Here is a 20,553-nt window from a genome sequence, read left to right on the forward strand (position 1 = left end):
TGCTGGAGCCTATCCCAGCTGTCATCGGGCAGGAGGCGGGGTACACACTGAACTGGTTGCCAGCCAATCGCAGGGCACATAGAAACAAACAACCATTCGCACTCACAGTCATGCCTACGGGCAATTTAGAGTCTCATATGTTTTTGGGATGTGGGAGGAAACCGGAGTGCCCAGAGAAAACCCACGCAGGCACGGGGAGAACATGCAAACTCCACACAGGCGGGGCTGGGGATTGAACCCGGGTCCTCAGAACTGTGAGGCTGACGCTCTGACCTGTCGTCCACCGTGCCGCCTCATTCAAATCAGTTCATTAAAAAGATTCGTTCACCGAATCGTTCAGTTCTTTTTCACAAAATCATTCAAGTGCTTCCTCATGCTGTTAACGATCCATCCCTGAGGTTCACGTTCACTCAACACGTTCACCGGAGGACTATACGTTGTTGTTGTCAGATATTGTAAACTAGGAAAGGCGGGGATATTATATATTAAAAAAAACCTGCTAAATTATCACCTACTGACCATCCTTCCGCGTCCCCTGACGTCCAGCTTGGCTCTCGCCGGCCGGCGAGACTTCTCTGCATTCCACGGCGGGGGACAGCGTCCCTGACAACAGCACCCGCCAGCCGGGCTTCATGCTCACTCACCTTACTATTTTTATTACTGTTATTGTCATCTGATTAGTGGAAAGCATCTGTGTCTTGAGAAGCGCTATATAAGTTTAATGTATTATTATTATTATTAAATAAAAAGCTTTGATAATCGCATTAGAGACACAGAAGGAATGATATGTGTACGTACATTTTTTTATTATGAATTTACATTTATTTTAACAATGTGTGCTTGTTTTCATGTGGTTGACTGACTCAACATTAGCCGTTAGCTTGCAGAAACGGCTGCTAGTGAAAGCTATCACGGCGCTGCCTGAGGCTGGCTGCTCATTGGTCATTTGTCGAAGATTCAGAAGCGAGTGACAGAACGCTTCAACAGTTCCGTTTCCGCTCCCAGACATTTACACCGCGTCGCCGCGTGCACGGTATATTTAAATCCAAAAACTAGTTTATTTTTAGCCTTGTCGCATGTCTTTTGACGTAGTATTGGAAATATCTGACGGCCAATAAGAGAGTAAACCTCCCTTCACAGAATCAATTGGACGAGGCCTGAGTGATTTAGTGTTATTAGTTTTACTGTGGCAGCACAATTTTAACATATTTTTATATCAGTCCTCTTAACAGGAGCCTATATTGTGGATTTTCTGCTCACCTCAGACTCAAGTCTTGCCATAGAATTTCCCTGCTAGGGGAGGCGCAAGTTACGTTTTAAAATTTTAATCTATCTAAAATGGAGACTACAGCATTTGTCATGATGTGTTACTTAAACATATTCAGGTTTTGCGCTTTAATTTCTCACCTTTTCGTGATTTCCTGCTGTTGAGTATATTACTTGCACACTTAAATGTAATTTTTCTTCAATTTTTCTTTTTATCATGGAAGATCAGCATTTGGTGTTTTGTTATTTTTGCTTTTTCCATTTACAATGTATGCCCTACTCATTCAGCAATCTGAGTTTAGTGTGCAATTACATTACTACTGTCTGGAAGGGTATGGATACTTAACACTGTGTGTGAATGTGCGTGCCTGCATGCGTGCATGCATGCCTACGTGTGTGCATGCGTACGTGCGTGCATGAGCTATCAGTTGATGCATTGTCAGCCACAGTGTAGCACTACTGTGACCCTGGAGTGGAGTCTGACCAGACAAATTGTGGCAGAATGTTGTTACAAGGGTTTAAAAGAAACATTGTGTCAGTTCATGAAAGGTCGACCAGAGGCCCTATTAGGTTGACAGAGTCAAAAGGATCTGGTATAGAGGGGGTTGTGGTTGACAGACAGATTATGACTCTAGGACATAGTTGTATACAAGGTTAATGATGTCAGCAGCCTTGGCATGCCATAAGCTACGACACTATTCATTATGATACAAGCTTGTTGCATTTTTGTCTCAGTAATTAAATGCATTTTAAAGCCAAAACCTGTTTTGGCTTTAAAAGGAGATAATAGTTAATTTTAAGACCCATCTGAAGAGAGACGGTTTTCTATCTTATGTTTTTAGGTTTAAAACATGTGCCATACAAGGCCAAAGACAAGTAAAAGAGTTAATCAAGTAAAATTATCCCTTTTTCCACTGGCAGTCAATTTTGGGTCTATGAAGTGGCTGTTAGATATGTGACAGCACTGTTACACACAGTTTGGGCATATCTCACAATCTTCAGATGTGTAAATAATTTTAAAAATGTATTATTTATCCTTATTTAATACTCCTGCTCACCATGTTGGAATGTTATGGTGTTTTTTTTTTTCTTTTTCTCAGATATGATGAAATATTGTCCCAAAGAGTGGAGGCGAAAAAATTGTTTAAAAAGTTAACCTCCTCATGTCTGATTTAAAAAAAATAATAATTTGTACATAATTTTTTACCATATGCAAAACAAATCAACACACGATTGGCTATAGGCAAAATGAAAAAAAAGAAACAAAAACAAAGCAATAATAAACAGAAGAAATGTACAATGCACATGTTCAATAGATGTAGGAAGAAGTAAAAAAACAAAAACTTATCGGGTCCTACCGCTAATTCTGAGTACAGATTTGACTTTGTATAATAGTATTCATATAATATCGATTTCAGTTTTATAATAGTAATTATATAGGAAGCTCCAGGTATCCTAAAGTAGCTGGTCCATGTAAAATTAATAATGACATAATAAAGTAGGAAGGTAATCATATACAGTATACTCTAATTATGCCAAAACAATAGGTCCATCCAAAGTGTATGTGAAATTTTAACGATTGATTGTTTTAACATGGTTTTTTGTATGCTGAAACCTCTGTTCTTTAGACAAAAAAGGCTAAATGCATTTGTGAGGTGATGAAATTATTGGTTTGTAAGTCATTATTGATAGAAACAGAATATACTGTATATAGATCCAAATGTATAGATTCCCTTGGTGCCCATATTGAGAGAGAAATTCCATTTTGGGTTTTGGAAAGGGGGGCTCAAAGTGAGCTATAACTACAATTGACAGGGACTAGAAAAGCAACAGTACTAAGGGAAGAATAATAATGGGCCTTCTGAACATGACAGCATGTAAACTTAGAAAAAGCAAGGCAATTAAAGTAAAACTGAATGAAACCTGACTTCTAAAGCAAAGTTAAAGCAAAGTTTCTGTCCCCATGCATTTGGGGTAGGTGAAAAGTATTTTTTCCCCTGAGCTAATTCATTTTCAAGTGATTCGCTCTCACTGAGTCTCAGTTTATTTTGGCCAGCAATGGAGACTCACACAGACTTAATGCTTCAAGATGAATCCCCTCAAATCTTGCTGCCTGTGTTCTCTTGTGAAAATAATAAACCTGTAAAAATATCACTTGTCCAAACTTATTTGCATGTTTTCTCTAGGTCAGGAGTTCCATGTTAATAAAATTAGGAGCAAATCCAAACCACTTTGTGACCATTTTAATTGTAGTAACTCTCATATTCTTGTGCTGCAACTTGTTTGACAAGACATCTGTACATACTGTGTAATGCAAAAATCCAAGTTAAAAACAGACCAAATTCTTTCAAATAATATGTATGCTTCTGTGCCCAAATATGCTTCTGTATTGCCAAATATGAATAAAAAAAACAAAATCACGATTTTTCACAGCTTTAAATTATGGTGGTTTTGTTGCACACAAATTGGTGCTGTAGTTTGGTAGAGGATACACTGCGTGGAGTTAGCATGTTCTCCCCGTGCCTGCATTGGTTTTCTCCGGGTACTCCGGTTTCCTCACACATCCCAAAAACATGAATGGTAGGTTAATTGAAGACTCTAAATTGCCCATAGGTGTGAATGTGAGTGTGAAGGGTTGTTTGTTTATATGTGCCCTGCGATTGGCTGGCAACCGGTACAGGGTGTACCCCGCCTCCCGCCTGAAGATAGCTGGGATAAACTCCAGAACACCCGCGTCCCTAGTAAGAATAAGCGGTACGGAAAATTAATGAATGAATTACAGTTAACAATTTTCGATAGCAAAAAAAATATAAAAATGTTTGATAATCTATGGCCACTATGTGTACAACAATGAGTTGTTGGAAAAGTGAATTGAAGCACATGTTTTGACAAATAACTCGGATTGAATTTGTTTTGGTTTGTAAAGTTTGGAGGGGATTGTGGAAGTACGAAGCAACAATTTACGTTCACAGCTTCAGTATAAAACACAAAAAAACAGTTGAAACCGATTATCATGATACAGGACCCTTAACCTTTTTAACTGTAATGCTTTAATCAAGCTTTAAAATAAAGACAGACTCCAACACCTCCTGCAAAGTTTTGCAAATGAAGATAAAGTACGCTTAAAGTCAACTACTTTGGAAGCCTTAGTGCCTTGATTATCATATTTGAGTGTTCAAGTATGAATCTTTAATGAGTCTACAATAAGAGGTCACAGAAATAGTTTGCATAAACCAATTGTTTTTATTTTTTTAATTAATTCTTAAAGAGCTGGTTGTTAAATGCAAAAATGTGGTGTGCTAACTTGTGCATTGAAACTGTTATCATATATTATCTATTTTCTTAATATAGTATCTCACTACCTTATTTTTTTTTTTTTTTGTGTCCCACCCAGCATGCCAGCCAGTCTTCTACAAAGCTTTTGCTGGAAACATCAAGTGTTCAAAGTGCCCCCCAAATAGTTTAAGCTATGGAGAAGGTGCTGCAGTCTGCCGATGTGAAGTTGGGTATTTCAGGGCCGGAAAAGATCCTCCAACTATGGCTTGCACACGTGAGTATGCTGTACCATTCTAATACTTACTCATTGGCAGTTTTGAGTAGTACTGGCATTACAAGTAGTGGTGTTAAAAGTTTTACTACATTTGTCAATAGTGTAATCGTCGTGTTGCTGTTTTCAACACCAAATAGCTTTTGAGTTGTGAAGCTACTTTCGTGACCACATAGCACTGTAATGTCCACAGAAGCGACATTTCCCCAGGCCCTTCTAAATTTTAAATGCATCTCTTCCCTTTGGCACACATACCTATCCTCCTTCTGCTAATGCCTGCCCAAGATGGGATAGAAAAATGTTCAGCAGGACAGAAAGCACACAGTTGGAGACAATGTTACTTATTGAGTCCTCACAGTATTTACCAAAACGGAAGCTTCTGTCCACCTCCAGGACATCCAACACAAATTTAAGGACACACATTCAGTATTTGCCTCAGTTAACGCAACAATTGCCAGCTATGCCCGTCATCACAACTCAGCCAGAAAGCATGAACATCTAACAGCACTAGCTAGCAACATGTTTTTGCCACCAGTGTGAGAAGGGGATTTAGAGAGGAAGAGGTAGAAAAAAATTAGAACACACATGGAGCTGAAAAGTATTATTTTGTCTTATGTAAGTCGCTTTGTTGTAGTTTTGCTACTTTTGTCATTTTATTGTACCTTAGCTTGCTGTATTTCTTTGGTTTGTGGCTTCATTGTAGTGAAGGTACAATTAATGTTGAATAACTTGCAGCTTAGCTGGCTACATTTTCCAAGTAACGTGCCCAACGTTACTCATTGGACACATACTGTATGAATTTAACAGCGTGGGTGTACAGTATTTATCACTGTAAACCACATTGCTGTTTTTGCTTCAGAGTACACATTCAAGGGCCTCTCTTCAGCTGCAAGTCATGCCTAATAATGAGGAACGTTATTAGCCTACCACTTTATTATAGCTAATTGTGATTGACGTTTAATACACCAAAACTTGTTAATACCTGTGACTCTGGATGATCCATTTGGTATTTAATACGTATCTGTTCAGAGTCAAAGTGTACAATAGATAATCAAATTAATTGCATGTGGATCAGCTGCCTCGTCTTCATCGTTGAGTCACTGACAGTAATTACAAAGTAATATTTGCATTAAATTAAAGTTTAATTTGACTTATTCCCCTTTAATTAAAAAAACATTTAGCTTTCATTTAGATAGACGGGGACCATCACTGGAATCTTTCTATAGAGGGGGAGTGTATTTGTACTTTGCATTGTAAGAAAAATATTCTGGGCATTTAATCTGCAAGATGCAATCCTTGGAGAAGCAATGTGCAGAAATTCTTGGCTTGTATTACACCTCTAAAATTATTGAGCATGGGCAAGTTTTTGGTTGAGCTACATAAAATCATGTTGACAGTGGATATGCTGTAGTCCCAACCCGGGATCAATGAGTCCCTGCAATTTATCATCACTGAATACAGATACAGTAATCCTCCGCTACGTCACGGTTCTTGCTTTGCGGTACCGCTGTATTGCAGATTTTTTTTTACAGTTGTTACTCTATTTTTTTACACTGATTAGACAATATTTTTGTGTTATCCATGGCTCTTGCTCCCTCTCAGTATATTATGTGTGTTTAGGCTGGTCACAATAGCAAATCTTTTAAGGACAATATATTTTCTTAAGAACTATCACAACAAAGGATAGTATCGTTGATGTTTTTTATGCTACTGATATAAATGATAGTAGAGCATAATAATTCAAGTGCATCCTTTTTAAGAACAATCCACTTTTAATTCTAATTCTAAGAATAATGAACATTGACATTGTAATGTACAACCCCAATTCCAATGAAGTTGGGACATTGTGTTAAACATGAATAAAAACAGAATACAATGATTTGCAAATTATGTTCAACCTATATTTAATTGAAAACACTACAGAGACAAGATATTTAATGTTCAAACTGATACAATTTATTGTTTTTAGCAAATAATCCTTAACTAATTTTATGGCTGCAACACGTTCCCAAAAAGCTGGGACAGGTGGCAAAAAAGAAAGTTAAGGAATGCTCATCAAACACCTGTTTGGAACATCCCACAGGTGAACAGGCGGGTGCCATGATTAGGTATAAAAGGAGCTTCCCTGAATTGCTCAGTCATTCAGAAGCAAAGATGGGGCGAGGTTCACCTCTTTGTGAACAAGTGCGTGAGAAAATACTCGAACAGTTTAAGGACAATGTTCCTCAACGTACAATTGCAAGGAATTTTGGGATTTCATCATCTACGGTCCATAATATCATCAAAAGGTTCAGAGAATCTAGAGAAGTCACTGCATGTAAGCGGCAAGGCGGAAAACCAACATTGACTGCCCGTGACCTTTGATCCCTCAGGCGGCACTGCATCAAAAACCGACATCAATGTGTAAAGGATATCACCACATGGGCTCAGGAACACTGCAGAAAACCAATGTCAGTAAATACAGTTCGGCGCTACATCCGTAAGTGCAACTTGAAACTCTACTATGCAAAGCAAAAGCCATTTATCAACAGCTGCCAGAAACGCCGCCGGCCTCTCTGGGCCCGAGCTCATCTAAGATGGACTGATGCAAAGTGGAAAAGTGTTCTGTGGTCCGACGAGTCCACATTTCAAATTGTTTTGGGAAATTGTGGACGCCAGGCCAAAGAGGAAAATAACCATTATGGACGCAAAGTTCAAAAGCCAGCATCTGTGATGGTATGGGGATGTGTTCGTGCCAATGGCATGAGTAACTTACACATCTGTGAAGGCGCCATTAATGCTGAAAGGTACATACAGGTTTTGGAGAAACATATCCTGCCATCCAAGCAATGTCTTTTTCATGGACGCCCCTGCTTATTTCAGCAAGACAATTCTGCACGTGTTACAACAGCGTGGCTTCGTAGTAAAATAGTGCGGGTACTAGACTGGCCTGCCTGCAGTCCAGACCTGTCACCCATTGAAAATGTGTGGCACATTATGAAGCGTAAAATACAACAACGGAGTCCCCGGACTGTTGAACAGCTGAAGCTGTACATCAAGCAAGAATGGGAAAGAATTCCACCTACAAAGCTTCAACAATTAGTGTCCTCAGTTCCCAAAGGTTTATTGAGATCAGGCTATGTTCACAAAAATTGCACTTCAACAAATATTAAAATTTGGCACAGAGGTATAAACAGTCATTAATCCCTTACCAGGCAATATACTGCCAATCAAGTTCACAGTTTGTAAAGAAAAAGTGCCAAGCAGCAACATTAATAACAGGACAACAAGTAGATCAAAGCTACTTGTTTTGTTTCAAGATTTGTACTACTTTTTAAAAGTCTGCAGCCTTTCTTTAAACGCTGCTTTGTCAACAAATTAAATGGCTACATCGCTTACAATAGTGAGTACACTATACTTTATATAATGTGAGAATACATACGCCATATTCACGTTTGTATTTGCATTGTTGGGCAGAGGGTTCCATAATTGCAAGATGACGGTAAACGGGAAATCTCCCACCGTGTTTTTTTTGTTCCCAGCTGAAGAAATAGGGTGTGATGGTTGTGTTTAATTAGGGCATATACGCGACCAAATTAGTCGCACTTGAGAGTCCTGTCTCGTAAAAAAAAAAAAAAAACATTCATACGGCGAGTTTCCAGCACATTAATTGGAGACTCTAAATTGCCCGTAGGTGTGAATGTGAGTGCGAATGGTTGTTTGTTTCTCTGTGCCCTGCGATTGGCTGGCAACCAGTTCAGGGTGTACCCCGCCTCCTGCCTGATGACAGCTGGGATAGGCTCCAGCATGCCCGCGACCCTAGTGAGGAGAAGTGGCTCAGAAAATGGATGGATGGATGGAGTTTCCAGCACCACACCAGAATACTAAATGATACCCCTGCCTCAAAAGACCCAGATTGATTGTACTTTAAGTGTCCCCGCTAATTTTTGTGCATCTCAGACAAGTGACGCACGAGATGTTCGTAGTCCACAATAATGGTCGACCAGCCAGGACACCTCTCGTGTCATCGAGGCTACAGTTTAGAGTTCTCTGTAGTCATTATTGTTATAAATCAGGCCAAAGAATAAATTGTGTAAAATTAAAGCGAAATGCAGTTTAAAACCTGAATGTAGAAAGGAAAAAGGCAAGGATATCACAAGAGAAGAGATAAAGGAGGAGGAAACATTGGTGGAGTAGACATTGAAGGAAGAAAGGAAGGAAGATACTGATCCAAATCTCCCTCTAGAGGAGAATAGAGGCTGATTGATGGCAGTGGGGTTGATCCACAGGAGGGCAAGGTGGGTGGAATCTGCTCGGTGGAGAGAATAGAGGAGGTGCGATGATGGCCGATAAAGGCAGCAAAAGATAAAGAGAGGGAAAGAATGGACATAACGCTGACTGAAGTGGAGGCGGAGCTTTGCTGTCTGCTGAGATTTCCAGCAAAGGTAGAGAGGGATGGAGGGTTGCTGTGGGAGAGGGAAACATTGCATTGTCTTGGCAGACAGTGAACTTGGCAGGAAAGGTGTTTTCAAATCTCACAGGCCTTTTAACTCTACCCTGTTGATGGCTGACTGCCTGCTACAGCACAGTGCTTACTCTGACACACAACATATCCAGGAAGCACAAAACCTTAAGCACTCAAATGAGAGAGAGGCAAAATAATCTAATGGATGAAGTTGTGCGGTACAGCAGTAAAACATGTTAACCTTTTAACATTGTGTTTTGTGGCAAATGTGTTAATAATTGGGCAGAGCTTTTAAAATTCAGTTGCACTATGCCCCAAGGGTCGATTCTAGGTCCTGTTCTTTTCTCACTATGTGTATTCCACTGACAGTAAGACATTCAAGGTTCTTTCTCCTCAGAATAGCCAAGTAGCTTGGTTACGCTAAAGGAATGCCTTAGTGAGGAGTCTGCAATTACAGAATGGACCAACATGCTTTTTGAGAGCTACGTAAAATTTATGGGGAGGACAGTGTCGCCAACTCCTCAGTAAAAAAAAAAAAAAAAAAAGTAGCTATTGGCCGTCCTAAAAGTGTCTATAAGTTGCAAGATGACCTCATAGCCTCACTTGCATAACTGATTGTAAAGGGTGCTGTAAGTGAATAACGTCGTGGTAGAGGTAAAAAGCGAGTTTAAAAAAAAATGGTTAATATGATTAGAACTGCAATTGAACTTTCTTTTGTTGATTCATAGTTTGTTTTCCTTAAATTTAAATATATTTTGTTTTGAATGGTTAAATGTTCATTTTAAAATCCACTGACAGTGTCGATACTGCCAATGGGCAGTCTACATTTAAATCATATTAAGGTATTTAAAAAGGGACCAGTTGGATGTGGAATCCAAACGAATCTATATCTTTAATCCTGTGGCTATATAAAATAAATAGTTATGCTGACATTAAGTGAAAAAGTACAGAAGTTGAAATAAATTCAAATATGATACATTTAAGCCTTAGCAGAGGTGTGCCCACACAAAGTTCGTTTCTTGATTTTCTATTTTTGTATCAGTCATACTGGCACCACAACCATTCATTAAACATAAGATGTTGAAAGCAAAGTAAAAGCTTTGTTCGACAAAGTGACCCTGGTAAAGATATCTGAATTAGGTGTATAAAATTTGTACTCACTCGACTTTTTAAAAGTTTAAGAATCTTTTCCTTTGTGTAGATGACCCATTATTCCTAAATAACCACCGGGTTATATGTTCTCTTTTTCATTTTTAACAGGCCCTCCGTCCCCTCCACGTAACTTACTTTTCAACCTCAATGACACATGTCTGATGCTGGAATGGTCACCCCCCAGTGACACCGGGGGTCGCAGAGACCTCACCTATAATGTCCAATGTAAACGCTGTGGTCCAGAGCCTGACCAGTGCCACCTTTGTGAGGAAGAGCTGCGTTTCCTCCCACAACCGTTAGGCCTGACTACCGCCTCAGTCACCGTCATGGACTTCTCTGCGCACGCTAATTACACCTTTGAGATTGAATCACTCAACGGCGTTTCAGACATGAGCTCATTTCCTCGCCAGGTCGCCATCATTACCGTCAGCACTGACCAGGGTGGTGAGTGTAAACTTTACTTCTTCACAGTAATATTATATACATAAAACTTAATAACCTCGAGCCCCTTTGCCATTGTACACCTGTATGCCATTTTTAATCCTTTACTTTCTTTTCATTTGCACACCAATCACACCTCTACCAGGTAGCTGTAGAAATCTGTTGCTCTCTCAAGAAGTTACAAGAGCAGATGTTCAATTACAAAGCCTAAAGTGTGAGATTGCAGTCTAACATGCTTTGAATGACATGGTAATTTAATTAATTATGACTAAATGCAATGATTAAGTACCTTAAGTAGTTTTCTATGTTTTTGTTTGTTGAAATATTGCAAGCATATGCAATGTCTTAACCAATAGAAAGAGGTGAGTCTATTACCTCAGGTATAAACTGATGGGAAAGGAGCAGTCAGTGATGGAGCTGACTCATGGCTTTGCACACAGATAACTAACTGTTTGTCTCAACCCAGGATGGCCTATTTTAGTCCAGTCTATTTGTTAGTTTTCAGGAAAACTCAAACATTAATCTTGCAGTGGGGTTTGATGGATTGCCCAGACCGTGATCCTGGGAAACACCTCATTAGCTTTTAATGGGGATATTGCCACTGGAAGGCCATTTGATTGGTTGGTTCGCTTCTCTGCTGGTGAATGTCCAACTTTATTTTCTCTCCCATTCACCTGTTGTGGTTTGGTAGGTAGATCAATCTGCCCTGTGAATTTGTTTCTACTCTTGCAAGATTTGATCCAGCCATTAATTTATATTACCAAGAAAGACATTGTGTTTGTCTCGATGTACCCAAGGTTTCTTCCTTGAAGGCAAATTTTTCTTTGCTGCCATTGCCAAAATGCTTGCTGCTCATGTGGGGATCTCTTGGGTCTCTTGAGTGTATAAGGAGTGTGTCCCTAAACTGGCTCCACAAGAAAACTGCCTTGAGATGAATTTATTGTCAAGGAGAACATATAAATAATATATTAAGCGTAAAGTATTTTACTTTTCTCAGTCTTCTTTGATTGATATGATGATTAAGATGATAATCATATTTCACACAAAGTTATTCACATTAAGTGTGGGCAACTTAGCAGAATTCTGTACTCTTCAACACTCAATTTACATCATTTTTTGAAATATAAAAATATTACTGTTGTTGATTGTAGCTTTACATAAACGCAGGTCTTTATATAGTTGATTCAAAATGTCAATGCAATTTGTTTAGCTGGACAATCTCTTTTTTTCTAAGCCACTGTAAATAATGGTGGGAAATTAATGAGCGTTCTCTCACTACCTGCATTCTCTTAAGAGTTTTTATGTTGAAATGGCTATGTTTCCTGTGGGATATGGTATGGTGTGTAGAATGCACAGGCTTTTAATTTGTAATTTGCAAACACAGGTTTTTGTGTTCTCCCACCTCCTTTTCTTCTCCAGTGTACATTTTTCTGTCGTCTTTGTTCTCTGGCTCCATCCCACCCTCTGCTCCTCTGTTGTTAAGGGAGTTTGGGGAAAACGCATTTTCTCATACAGCCAAAACACATTAAATGCATTATTGTGTGTGTGTCCAGGGACAGCTCGGCAGTCTTTGCAGGTAAACACAATGTCACACCTAGCCTTTTTATTTCATTAGGATTCCCCAAGTTCAGTGCATAGACTCACAGCAAGTCCCCTGGCTACAAGACAGCACTAGTATACACTAGGTTAATATACTCACCTACGGCTTTTTTAAGTGCTTTAGGGAGCTGGAGTAAGGTCGATAAGATTTTTTTGTGTAATTTTATGGACATGTTTGTTTTTATTTTTTCTTGATTGAATAGCTGGTTGAAAAAAACAGTATCTGATCCCATTGGACTCCGGAACCTGCGGCTCCTTTCCTCCTCTTAAGTGGTTTGGGACTGTTCTAGCTCGGTTATTTACAGCAAAGTTGTTTATAGCAATATGCATTTACACGACACTGGCTCGCATATGTGATTTGGCATACGTCTGTTAGCCATGCAGGTTAAAACACCAAATTTTTGCTTGTCATGGCAGAATCAGCAGCTATAGTAGACTGTTGTCTGTAGATCTCTAATTTGTTTGGAAGTTTGTTTTGGAATTTTTCCCTTGAGAAATAATGGAAACTGAATCGGTTACCAGCATTAAACTTTATGAATGAATCATTGCAACATTCAACACAGTGGCGAACAAAAAGGGTAAAAATGTCTAAACCATCCATCTATCTTGAATACCACTTACCACTTGTGGGTGTGCTGGAGCATACCTCAGCTGAGTTTGGGCAAGAGGCGGTGTCTAGCTGACTGACTGGTCGTCAGCTAATTGCAGGGCAAAAAATAGACAAACACCCATTCATACTCACAGCTATGGCCAATTTAGAGTCTTCAATTTATCTAATAAGCATGTTTTTTTGCAGTGTGGGAGGATACTGGATTACCTGGAGAAAGCCCTCGCAAGCACAGGGAAAATATTCAAATCCTGCACAGGAAGCTCAGAGCAATTTGGGCCCCCAACCTTAGAACTGTGAACTGGATGTGCTAACCACTTTCATCCACTGTGCTGCCATGTCTTAACCACTGTAATATTAATATGTTAAAACAATTAAACATTATTTAAACTGCCCTGTGATTGGCTAGCGTTCAGTTCCGGGGTTTACCCTGCCTCTCGCCCAACTTGAACTCCCCTATGACCAAAGTAAGATAAAGTGGTATAAAAAATGGATGGATGGACTCTTTAAAATCTCTTTTAACTTTAATGATGCATGACTTCCTAAAATAAAAGTTGAGTTGCAAATATTTCTTAAATGTCACGTATTTAAAAAGAAGGACATCGCTGTAAAATTTAAAATCAGTTAAACTGCTAGTTTCAACTCCAGATTTTTGTGTGACTCTCAAGGCAAATTTTAGTTCAGTGCAACATTGTATAACCTTTAGGCTGTATCTTTAAATATCACTGTAGATATGTCAAAGTGGAGTTTGCATGTTCTCCCCGTGCCTGGGTGGGTTTTCTCTGGGAAATCCGGTTTTCCTCCCACATCCCAAAAACAACTCTAAATTGCCCATAGGTGTGAATGCGAGTGTGAATGGTTGTTTGTTTATGTGTGCCCTGCAATTGGCTGGCAACCAGTTCAGGGTGTACCCCGCCTCCTGCCCGATGATAGCTGGGATAGGCTCCAGCACTCCCGCGACCCTTGTGAGGACAAGCGGCGCAGAAAATGGATGGATAGATGGATGGATATGTCAAAGTATAATTAATTACAAGATTACCCTCAACTAATACATAGAGCTTTGATATCTGAAGCCATATACTAATGCTTTGCACTATAATTAAACATAGCGGTGTTTTGGAAAAACGTCCAAAAGTGCACAAAATCAAGTAATGGACTCATCTAATAAAGTAACATGTAAACCTTGTTTTTTTTAAAGCCAAACTTAACCGTAAATGTGTCCTCCTAATGTGTTCATACCCGTTTCCCAAGACACATCCACAAAAAAACTCTATGATGTGTGATTTGGAAATGTGAACAGAAAACACCATTTGCATAGAGTTGCCATCAGCAGAAAAGAGGCAGGCATGTGAATTCCTGTGTTGTGAGCAGTAGCAAGAATCTTGTAATAATGCACTGCAGCCAAAGATAAATTAGTCTTAGTTATTAAAATGCAGATGGCCCTTTTTCTAAATGCTTTATGCTGGTGAGGTTACCATATGTGATGGCTTTCTTTCCAAATACACACCATTCTTTTGTACTCTCCACATGCATCAGAAACTATATGGCCTGTGATAATTTCCTGTCAGGCATAACCTTTTCTTTATTCTGTGATTTATATATCTATATATGCACAAGCATCAATCTCCATGACATGCCTACTTTGCATGCACTAGACTGGCAGAGAAAAAGTAAAAATAGACCATCTATCCATATCATCCAGGTAAAGTACTTAGAAATAATATATTTAAGTACTTAGAAATAATATATTTGAGACAAACTACTCTGCCATATGACCACAATTAGTTGGTTTGTCATACATAGAAATGCCAAGTAAAAGAAGATCCTCCAAAGAGGAGAGTACTTTGAAAAAAGCGATTGATATGAATGTAAGGAGAGAGGAGCGGGACAGAGACAAATAAAAAGGAGACGGTGAATCGGAATATAAAATGAGAAGTGAGAGAATGGGAAGATGATTGCGTGGGCATGGGAATAAAAGGGAAAAAGGATAGCAGGATGAAAAGGGAACAAATTACCTGACAAAGATTCAGTCATTGAAGTGTAGCAGATAGTTCTCATATAATGTGATGTAAATCAATTACTGTAGATTAAGGTTGCAGATTACAGTTTATTTCCATTTGTACATTTCCAAATTTTGGGATTCTGAATATAATCTATATGGAAGCATATTTCCTTCTCTCTCTCTCTCTCTCTCTCTCTCTCTCTCTCTCTCGGTATATATAGGGTGATTGAAAAGTAACTCCCCATTTTTAAGTACTTGTAATTTATTTCGGAACTATAATTCTTACAAGAAATGAACATGAGAAGAACGTGTATTGCATGTAGTTTTATTTCAAATTCGATATGGGCATTAGCCACCAGTTTCTCAAGTCGCCTGGGAACCGCATTAACTGATTTCAGGAACTCTTTTGGGATGGAATACATAACTTTGCATATTCGCCCTTCAAGTTCTTCCAAAGTCATTGGTTTGGTAGAATAGACTTGCTCCTATAATCATGCAACATACACAAAAAAATGAGAACAATATTCCAACATATGAATAAATTATAAGTATTTTATAAGTAGAAGCTTGAGGAAAGTCATAACCAGAAAAGGCACCATAAGAGTAATATGTCAATAAAGTGAATTTAGAGATAACGGACACAAAACACTGTGATGTCATTCAATCCAATTGTTGGATTGAAAACTCTTAACCCTTTCTAGATTTTTTTTAAATGACTGTTTTCTGTTGACTGATTGATTGCTTGATTGATTGGATACAAAGACATTTCATTATTTAATGTCAACATAAGCATTTGTAAGTACAAGAACTAAGAAATATTAACAGCTAGAAATGTCAAATGGAAAAACTAAAGAAAACCTATCCAAATATGAAGTATGAAACGATACTTAAAGACTTGGATTAAATATCCTTAAAGCCAATGGGGCTCTTGAAATAGGGAATATACAGAAGAATAAAAGACCGTATGGACATTATGTTGGAAATATTTTCCCAAACTTAATTTTAATAATTTTAGTCAAGACAAACAGATTTGACAATGGAGAACTTTAGCAGAGGACTAAAGACCTCTTTCTACTCCCGCGGTCGCGCGGCTGACAACGTGACCGAGGAATTGCCCCGCACGTCCCACGCACGTCAAAAATGTTGCTGCGCGTCGAACGCCGCGGAGATCATCTCTCATGATTGGTCTATTTTAGTCACATGCTGTGATGACGTACTCAGCGTCCCCCTTGGTTCTACATACCATCTACGCCGCCGCTTTCTCAATCGATTTTGCAACATAATTAAACATACCATCTGGTCATCTAGGTCCATTTGTTCTCGCAGACACTGTTCCACATCGCCATTGTTGATGCTTTGTTCCTTGTTACGGAAAGGAAAGGAAAAACGGCTACCGGAAATGGCCAAAAAAATGCAGAGGAAACGCCACCCTGTGGTGTCCTAGCCAATACCAGTCGTAGTGACACCCCCGACTTGCAGGTGAACTGCAGTACATTTTAAAAACTGCGTGCATGGGTTGCACTCGAGTATAAAGGCAAACTACGCGTGGGACAGCCGCAGTGATGTCAGCGCGGTCGCCGTCTGCGCGAGTATAAAGAAGCCTTCAGACTAAATATTATAGTCCTTTAAGCTTTGCAGGGACTGCAGAAATGTGACCTGAGAGCAGGTGATGCTGGTGGTGTGCATTGCATAGCAGGCTTTATAATGCTTACTGAAAGATAGAGTGGTGAAAGGGAGGCAGACAGGTGGGTGACTGTTGAAAGTGGCGGCGGAAATAGAAAATGAGTTGTCCTAGAAACACGAGGGTCTTTAATCACAGGTAGCAGCTTGGTAATTGTGTATGTGACTGAAAGCAATCAGAGACAGGTTGGGCTCTCAGTTGCTGTGTCACATCAGAACAGCAACTTGAGACACCAATCAAACATCTATCCATCCATTTTCTGAGCCGCTTCTCCTCACTATGGTCGCGGGCTGGAGCCTATCCCAGCTGTCATCGGGCAGGAGGCGGGGTACACCCTGAACTGGTTGCCAGCCAATCGCAGGGCACATCGAAACAAACAACCATTCGCACTCACAGTCATGCCTACGGGCAATTTAGAGTCTCCAATTAATGCATGTTTTTGGGATGTGGGAGGAAACCGGAGTGCCCGGAGAAAACCCACGCAGGCACGGGGAGAACATGCAAACTCCACACAGGCGGGGCCAGGGATAGAACCCGGGTCCTCAGAACTGTGAGGCAGACGCTCTAACCAGTCGGCCACCGTGCCGCCACCAATCAAACAGTCTTTTGTAAATGGAAGAAAAAAAAAGCTTGTGTGTAAAATGCATAAGAAATTATGTGGGAGGAGCTGGCTGTTGGAGTGCTGTTCATTACCTTCACACTGACTCTCAGGGCCTGATTTACTAAGATCCCAAATAGCGGGCTCTAAACTGTGTGTTCACTCTTAACAGATTGCGCAGGCTGTTAGTGGGCGTGTTGTACGTAATTTACTAAGATTGCGATCTTTGATTCAGATCCCAAATGGCGCCCCCATCCTGCGTGGGTTTTCTGCAGGTACTCTTTGTTCCTCCCACATTCGAAGAACATGCATGTTAGTTTCAATGAAGACTCTAAATTATTCATAGTTGTGCTTGTGTGTGAATGTTTTTTGTTTTTTTTCTATTTGTGCCCTGTGATCAATTGGCGACCAGTCCAGGGTGTACACCGCCTCTTGCTCAAAGTCACCTGGGATTGGCTCCAGCTCACCCACCACCCTAATGATGACAAGCGGAATAGATGCTGGGTGGATGGATAGATAGATGGATAGATGGATGGATTTCCAAAAAACATCACTAGGAATTAAAGCCATTGTGTGTATAGTTGAAAAAGTTTTACATCCTTAAAAACATGCAAGTGTGCAAATACTGCACATAAAGGATTGTAATGTAAAACCTCAATCAGGGTCAATGTCCTAATACTTCTCAATACCACTTCGAACTTCTTTTTTCCAACTCTCAAAAGACACTCAATTATTTTTACTGATTATTTTTCATATTCACATTTGGTTGTTTACAGTTTTTAAACTGTTATCATGCAAGCAAAGTGAATTGGTAATTGGAACTCAAAAAGCATTACTGTCTAACTTTACTAGATTGTTAAAGTCAAACTCTATTAAAGATTACGTCTTATCTTCCTTGACCTGTGTTGGCCTTCTGCCTTGTACCCCAGCAGGCGCCAGCATCAATTTGCAGCTCTAGCTATAAATGAGTTGAATGCATGAAACTGCTGGCCTTCTAAGCCACCATGCTCCTTCTAGGCAGCCCTCTCCAAGCATCGCACCATGCTCTAACTAACTATGACAAATTATCCCCACACTTAATTACCAGCCAGGGGAAATCCCAATGATGTTTATTAGGCGCGGCATCATAAAGCGGTTTGTCCATGGCCTGAGACCAAAGCGCTGTACTGTGCTGCAGAAACACTAATAACAACAACAGCCATACAAATTAGATGACTTGAAACACTGAGGGCCTCAAGGAGCTGGTCGGGCTGGGGTGAGGGGGGAAGGTGACAGTCTTTGGATGAATCAATGCCGATCACCACAGTGCTGAGCTCCAGTTCCCTTTAACCACATTTCCTCCAAGTGGTACATCTGTTTTAGATTGCCAAACAAGTCTGAAACATCCATCTATCCATCCATTTTCTGAGCCGCTTCTCCTCACTAGGGTCGCAGGCGTGCCGGAGCCTATCCCAACTATCATCGGGCAGGAGGCGGGGTACACCCTGAACTGGTTGCCAGCCAATCGCAGAAGTCTGAAACAGTAGATTTTTATCTGGTTAGTGTCTAGGCCACCAGTTGCGTAGGTAGAGTGAAATATTTTCCACCGCATGGCTTGCTATGGCTGTACTCGCAATTTAGACATATACATGGGCAAAACCAGGTACTACCAGGAACTAGAAGTAACACCTCAGTCAGTGGTGATTCCAAGTGACATTCAGATTTGTAATTGCTGAATCATTTTAACAATTAAGGATCCACATCTATAAATGACAAAAATAACAACACATGCTAACCTTAGCTCACCCTGCTGCAGTGTTATACCCCACTTATTATAGCCAACAGACACAGGGTGAGAATTAAATAATGGAGACCCACAATACCTTTTGTTTTTCTTGTACATTATGACGTCTCATTCCATTGGATGTGTTCAATGTGGCACGCTTTTCCTGAACCAAGGAACTAGGCAGTGGAAAATAATAGAAATAGTGCCTATTAATTCAACAAACAAGCTAAATTCCTTCCAGTAACCAAAGGAAGAGAAGTCTGAGAAAATGTTTTGTTTCACCAGATTCTCATTTTCAGTCACAAAATCCAGGGACAACAGTGTGTCCAATTCCACCTTTTACAGTAGGAATAGTATCACATTGGTTGGTACCTCAAGAAAAAGTGGTTCACTATTAAAAAAAAAAAAAAAAGTGCTGCATCATTACCAGTAGCAATGATCATTACAATTCTCAATATATTTTCTGCACGTGTGTGCAGATCTCATCTCACTCGCATCTGTATGCATGGATGTGAGACAAGAACTGGACTCAGAGCACTGGCCTTGGGGAGTGGGCGGCCATAAATACAACCTCTATGGTAGCTGGCTTATTAGAAGTTGATTTATCAGCCTCTCTGTAGGAATACACGCCCTTGGCACCTAAAGCGAGAAAATCCGCCCCCCAGGAAGTCCCAATTACCGTGCAGCATATGGATATGTAAAGGGAATATTTATTGTCAGACTATGAATGTCACGTGTCCACCTTGTGTTGGTGTGGACACAATTTATAAGGCCCTAGTCATCACTGTCATGTCTCTCCCATGCTGGCACACACCCACACTACATACCCACCCACACACACACACACACACCTCTTATGCCTTCTGTAAAGGCAGATAGAGGGAGGAACAATTGAGCAGGATGAATGTGTTCGACAGTTCTCTGCCACCTTAGCGATTTTGTCAAAGTATTTATCCTGATAATTTTCCATATCTCTTCTTTCTTTCTTTTTCCCATCCTTCATATTCTCCCTCATACAGTACATTTATGATGAAGCCTTGGGCGCGTTTAAGTATTGTGAGCATACGCACCCCTTCCAATATATTTTGCCGCAACATGACAGCGGTGTGGCATTGACTTGAAGCCGTAGAGCTAAAGGTTAAATGACTTATCTCCTGTTATACAGAATTATTGCCTTTCCTATCTTATTTCTGTTGTAATCCTGTCAGGAACATGGCATGATGATGAACAGTTTAGAAAAATACTGCCTGGCCTGAAGAAAAAAAAACTCACCATCTCCAAAAGTAACCAAACAAATTGTTCAGAGCCTAGCATATTGGATAATCATCATCAAAAATTACTACAGTGAATAACATGTCATAGCTTGTGCAATAAAAACTGTTTTGATTCTCTCTGTCAGAAGACATCTAGGACACAAATAGTCGTGCTGCATCAAGCAAAACATTTTACTA

At 39.9% G+C, this 20,553-nt stretch overlaps 1 protein-coding gene across 6 annotated transcripts in view; it reads left to right on the top strand.

The window, feature by feature from the left end:
- The window catches only part of epha6 (eph receptor A6), a 141,700-nt gene that overhangs the window by 68,185 nt on the left and 52,962 nt on the right, over positions 1–20,553 (top strand). For all 6 annotated transcript variants that reach the window (XM_061791503.1, XM_061791509.1, XM_061791504.1 and 3 more), the window contains 2 exons: positions 4,661–4,816; positions 10,518–10,853. In XM_061791503.1, the coding sequence (XP_061647487.1) occupies positions 4,661–4,816; positions 10,518–10,853 (492 nt within the window). The remainder of the gene's footprint in view (positions 1–4,660; positions 4,817–10,517; positions 10,854–20,553) is intronic.

Source organism: Phyllopteryx taeniolatus, chromosome 12 (assembly GCF_024500385.1).
Source record: "Phyllopteryx taeniolatus isolate TA_2022b chromosome 12, UOR_Ptae_1.2, whole genome shotgun sequence".
In the NCBI taxonomy this organism is placed as follows: Eukaryota; Metazoa; Chordata; class Actinopteri; order Syngnathiformes; family Syngnathidae; genus Phyllopteryx; species Phyllopteryx taeniolatus.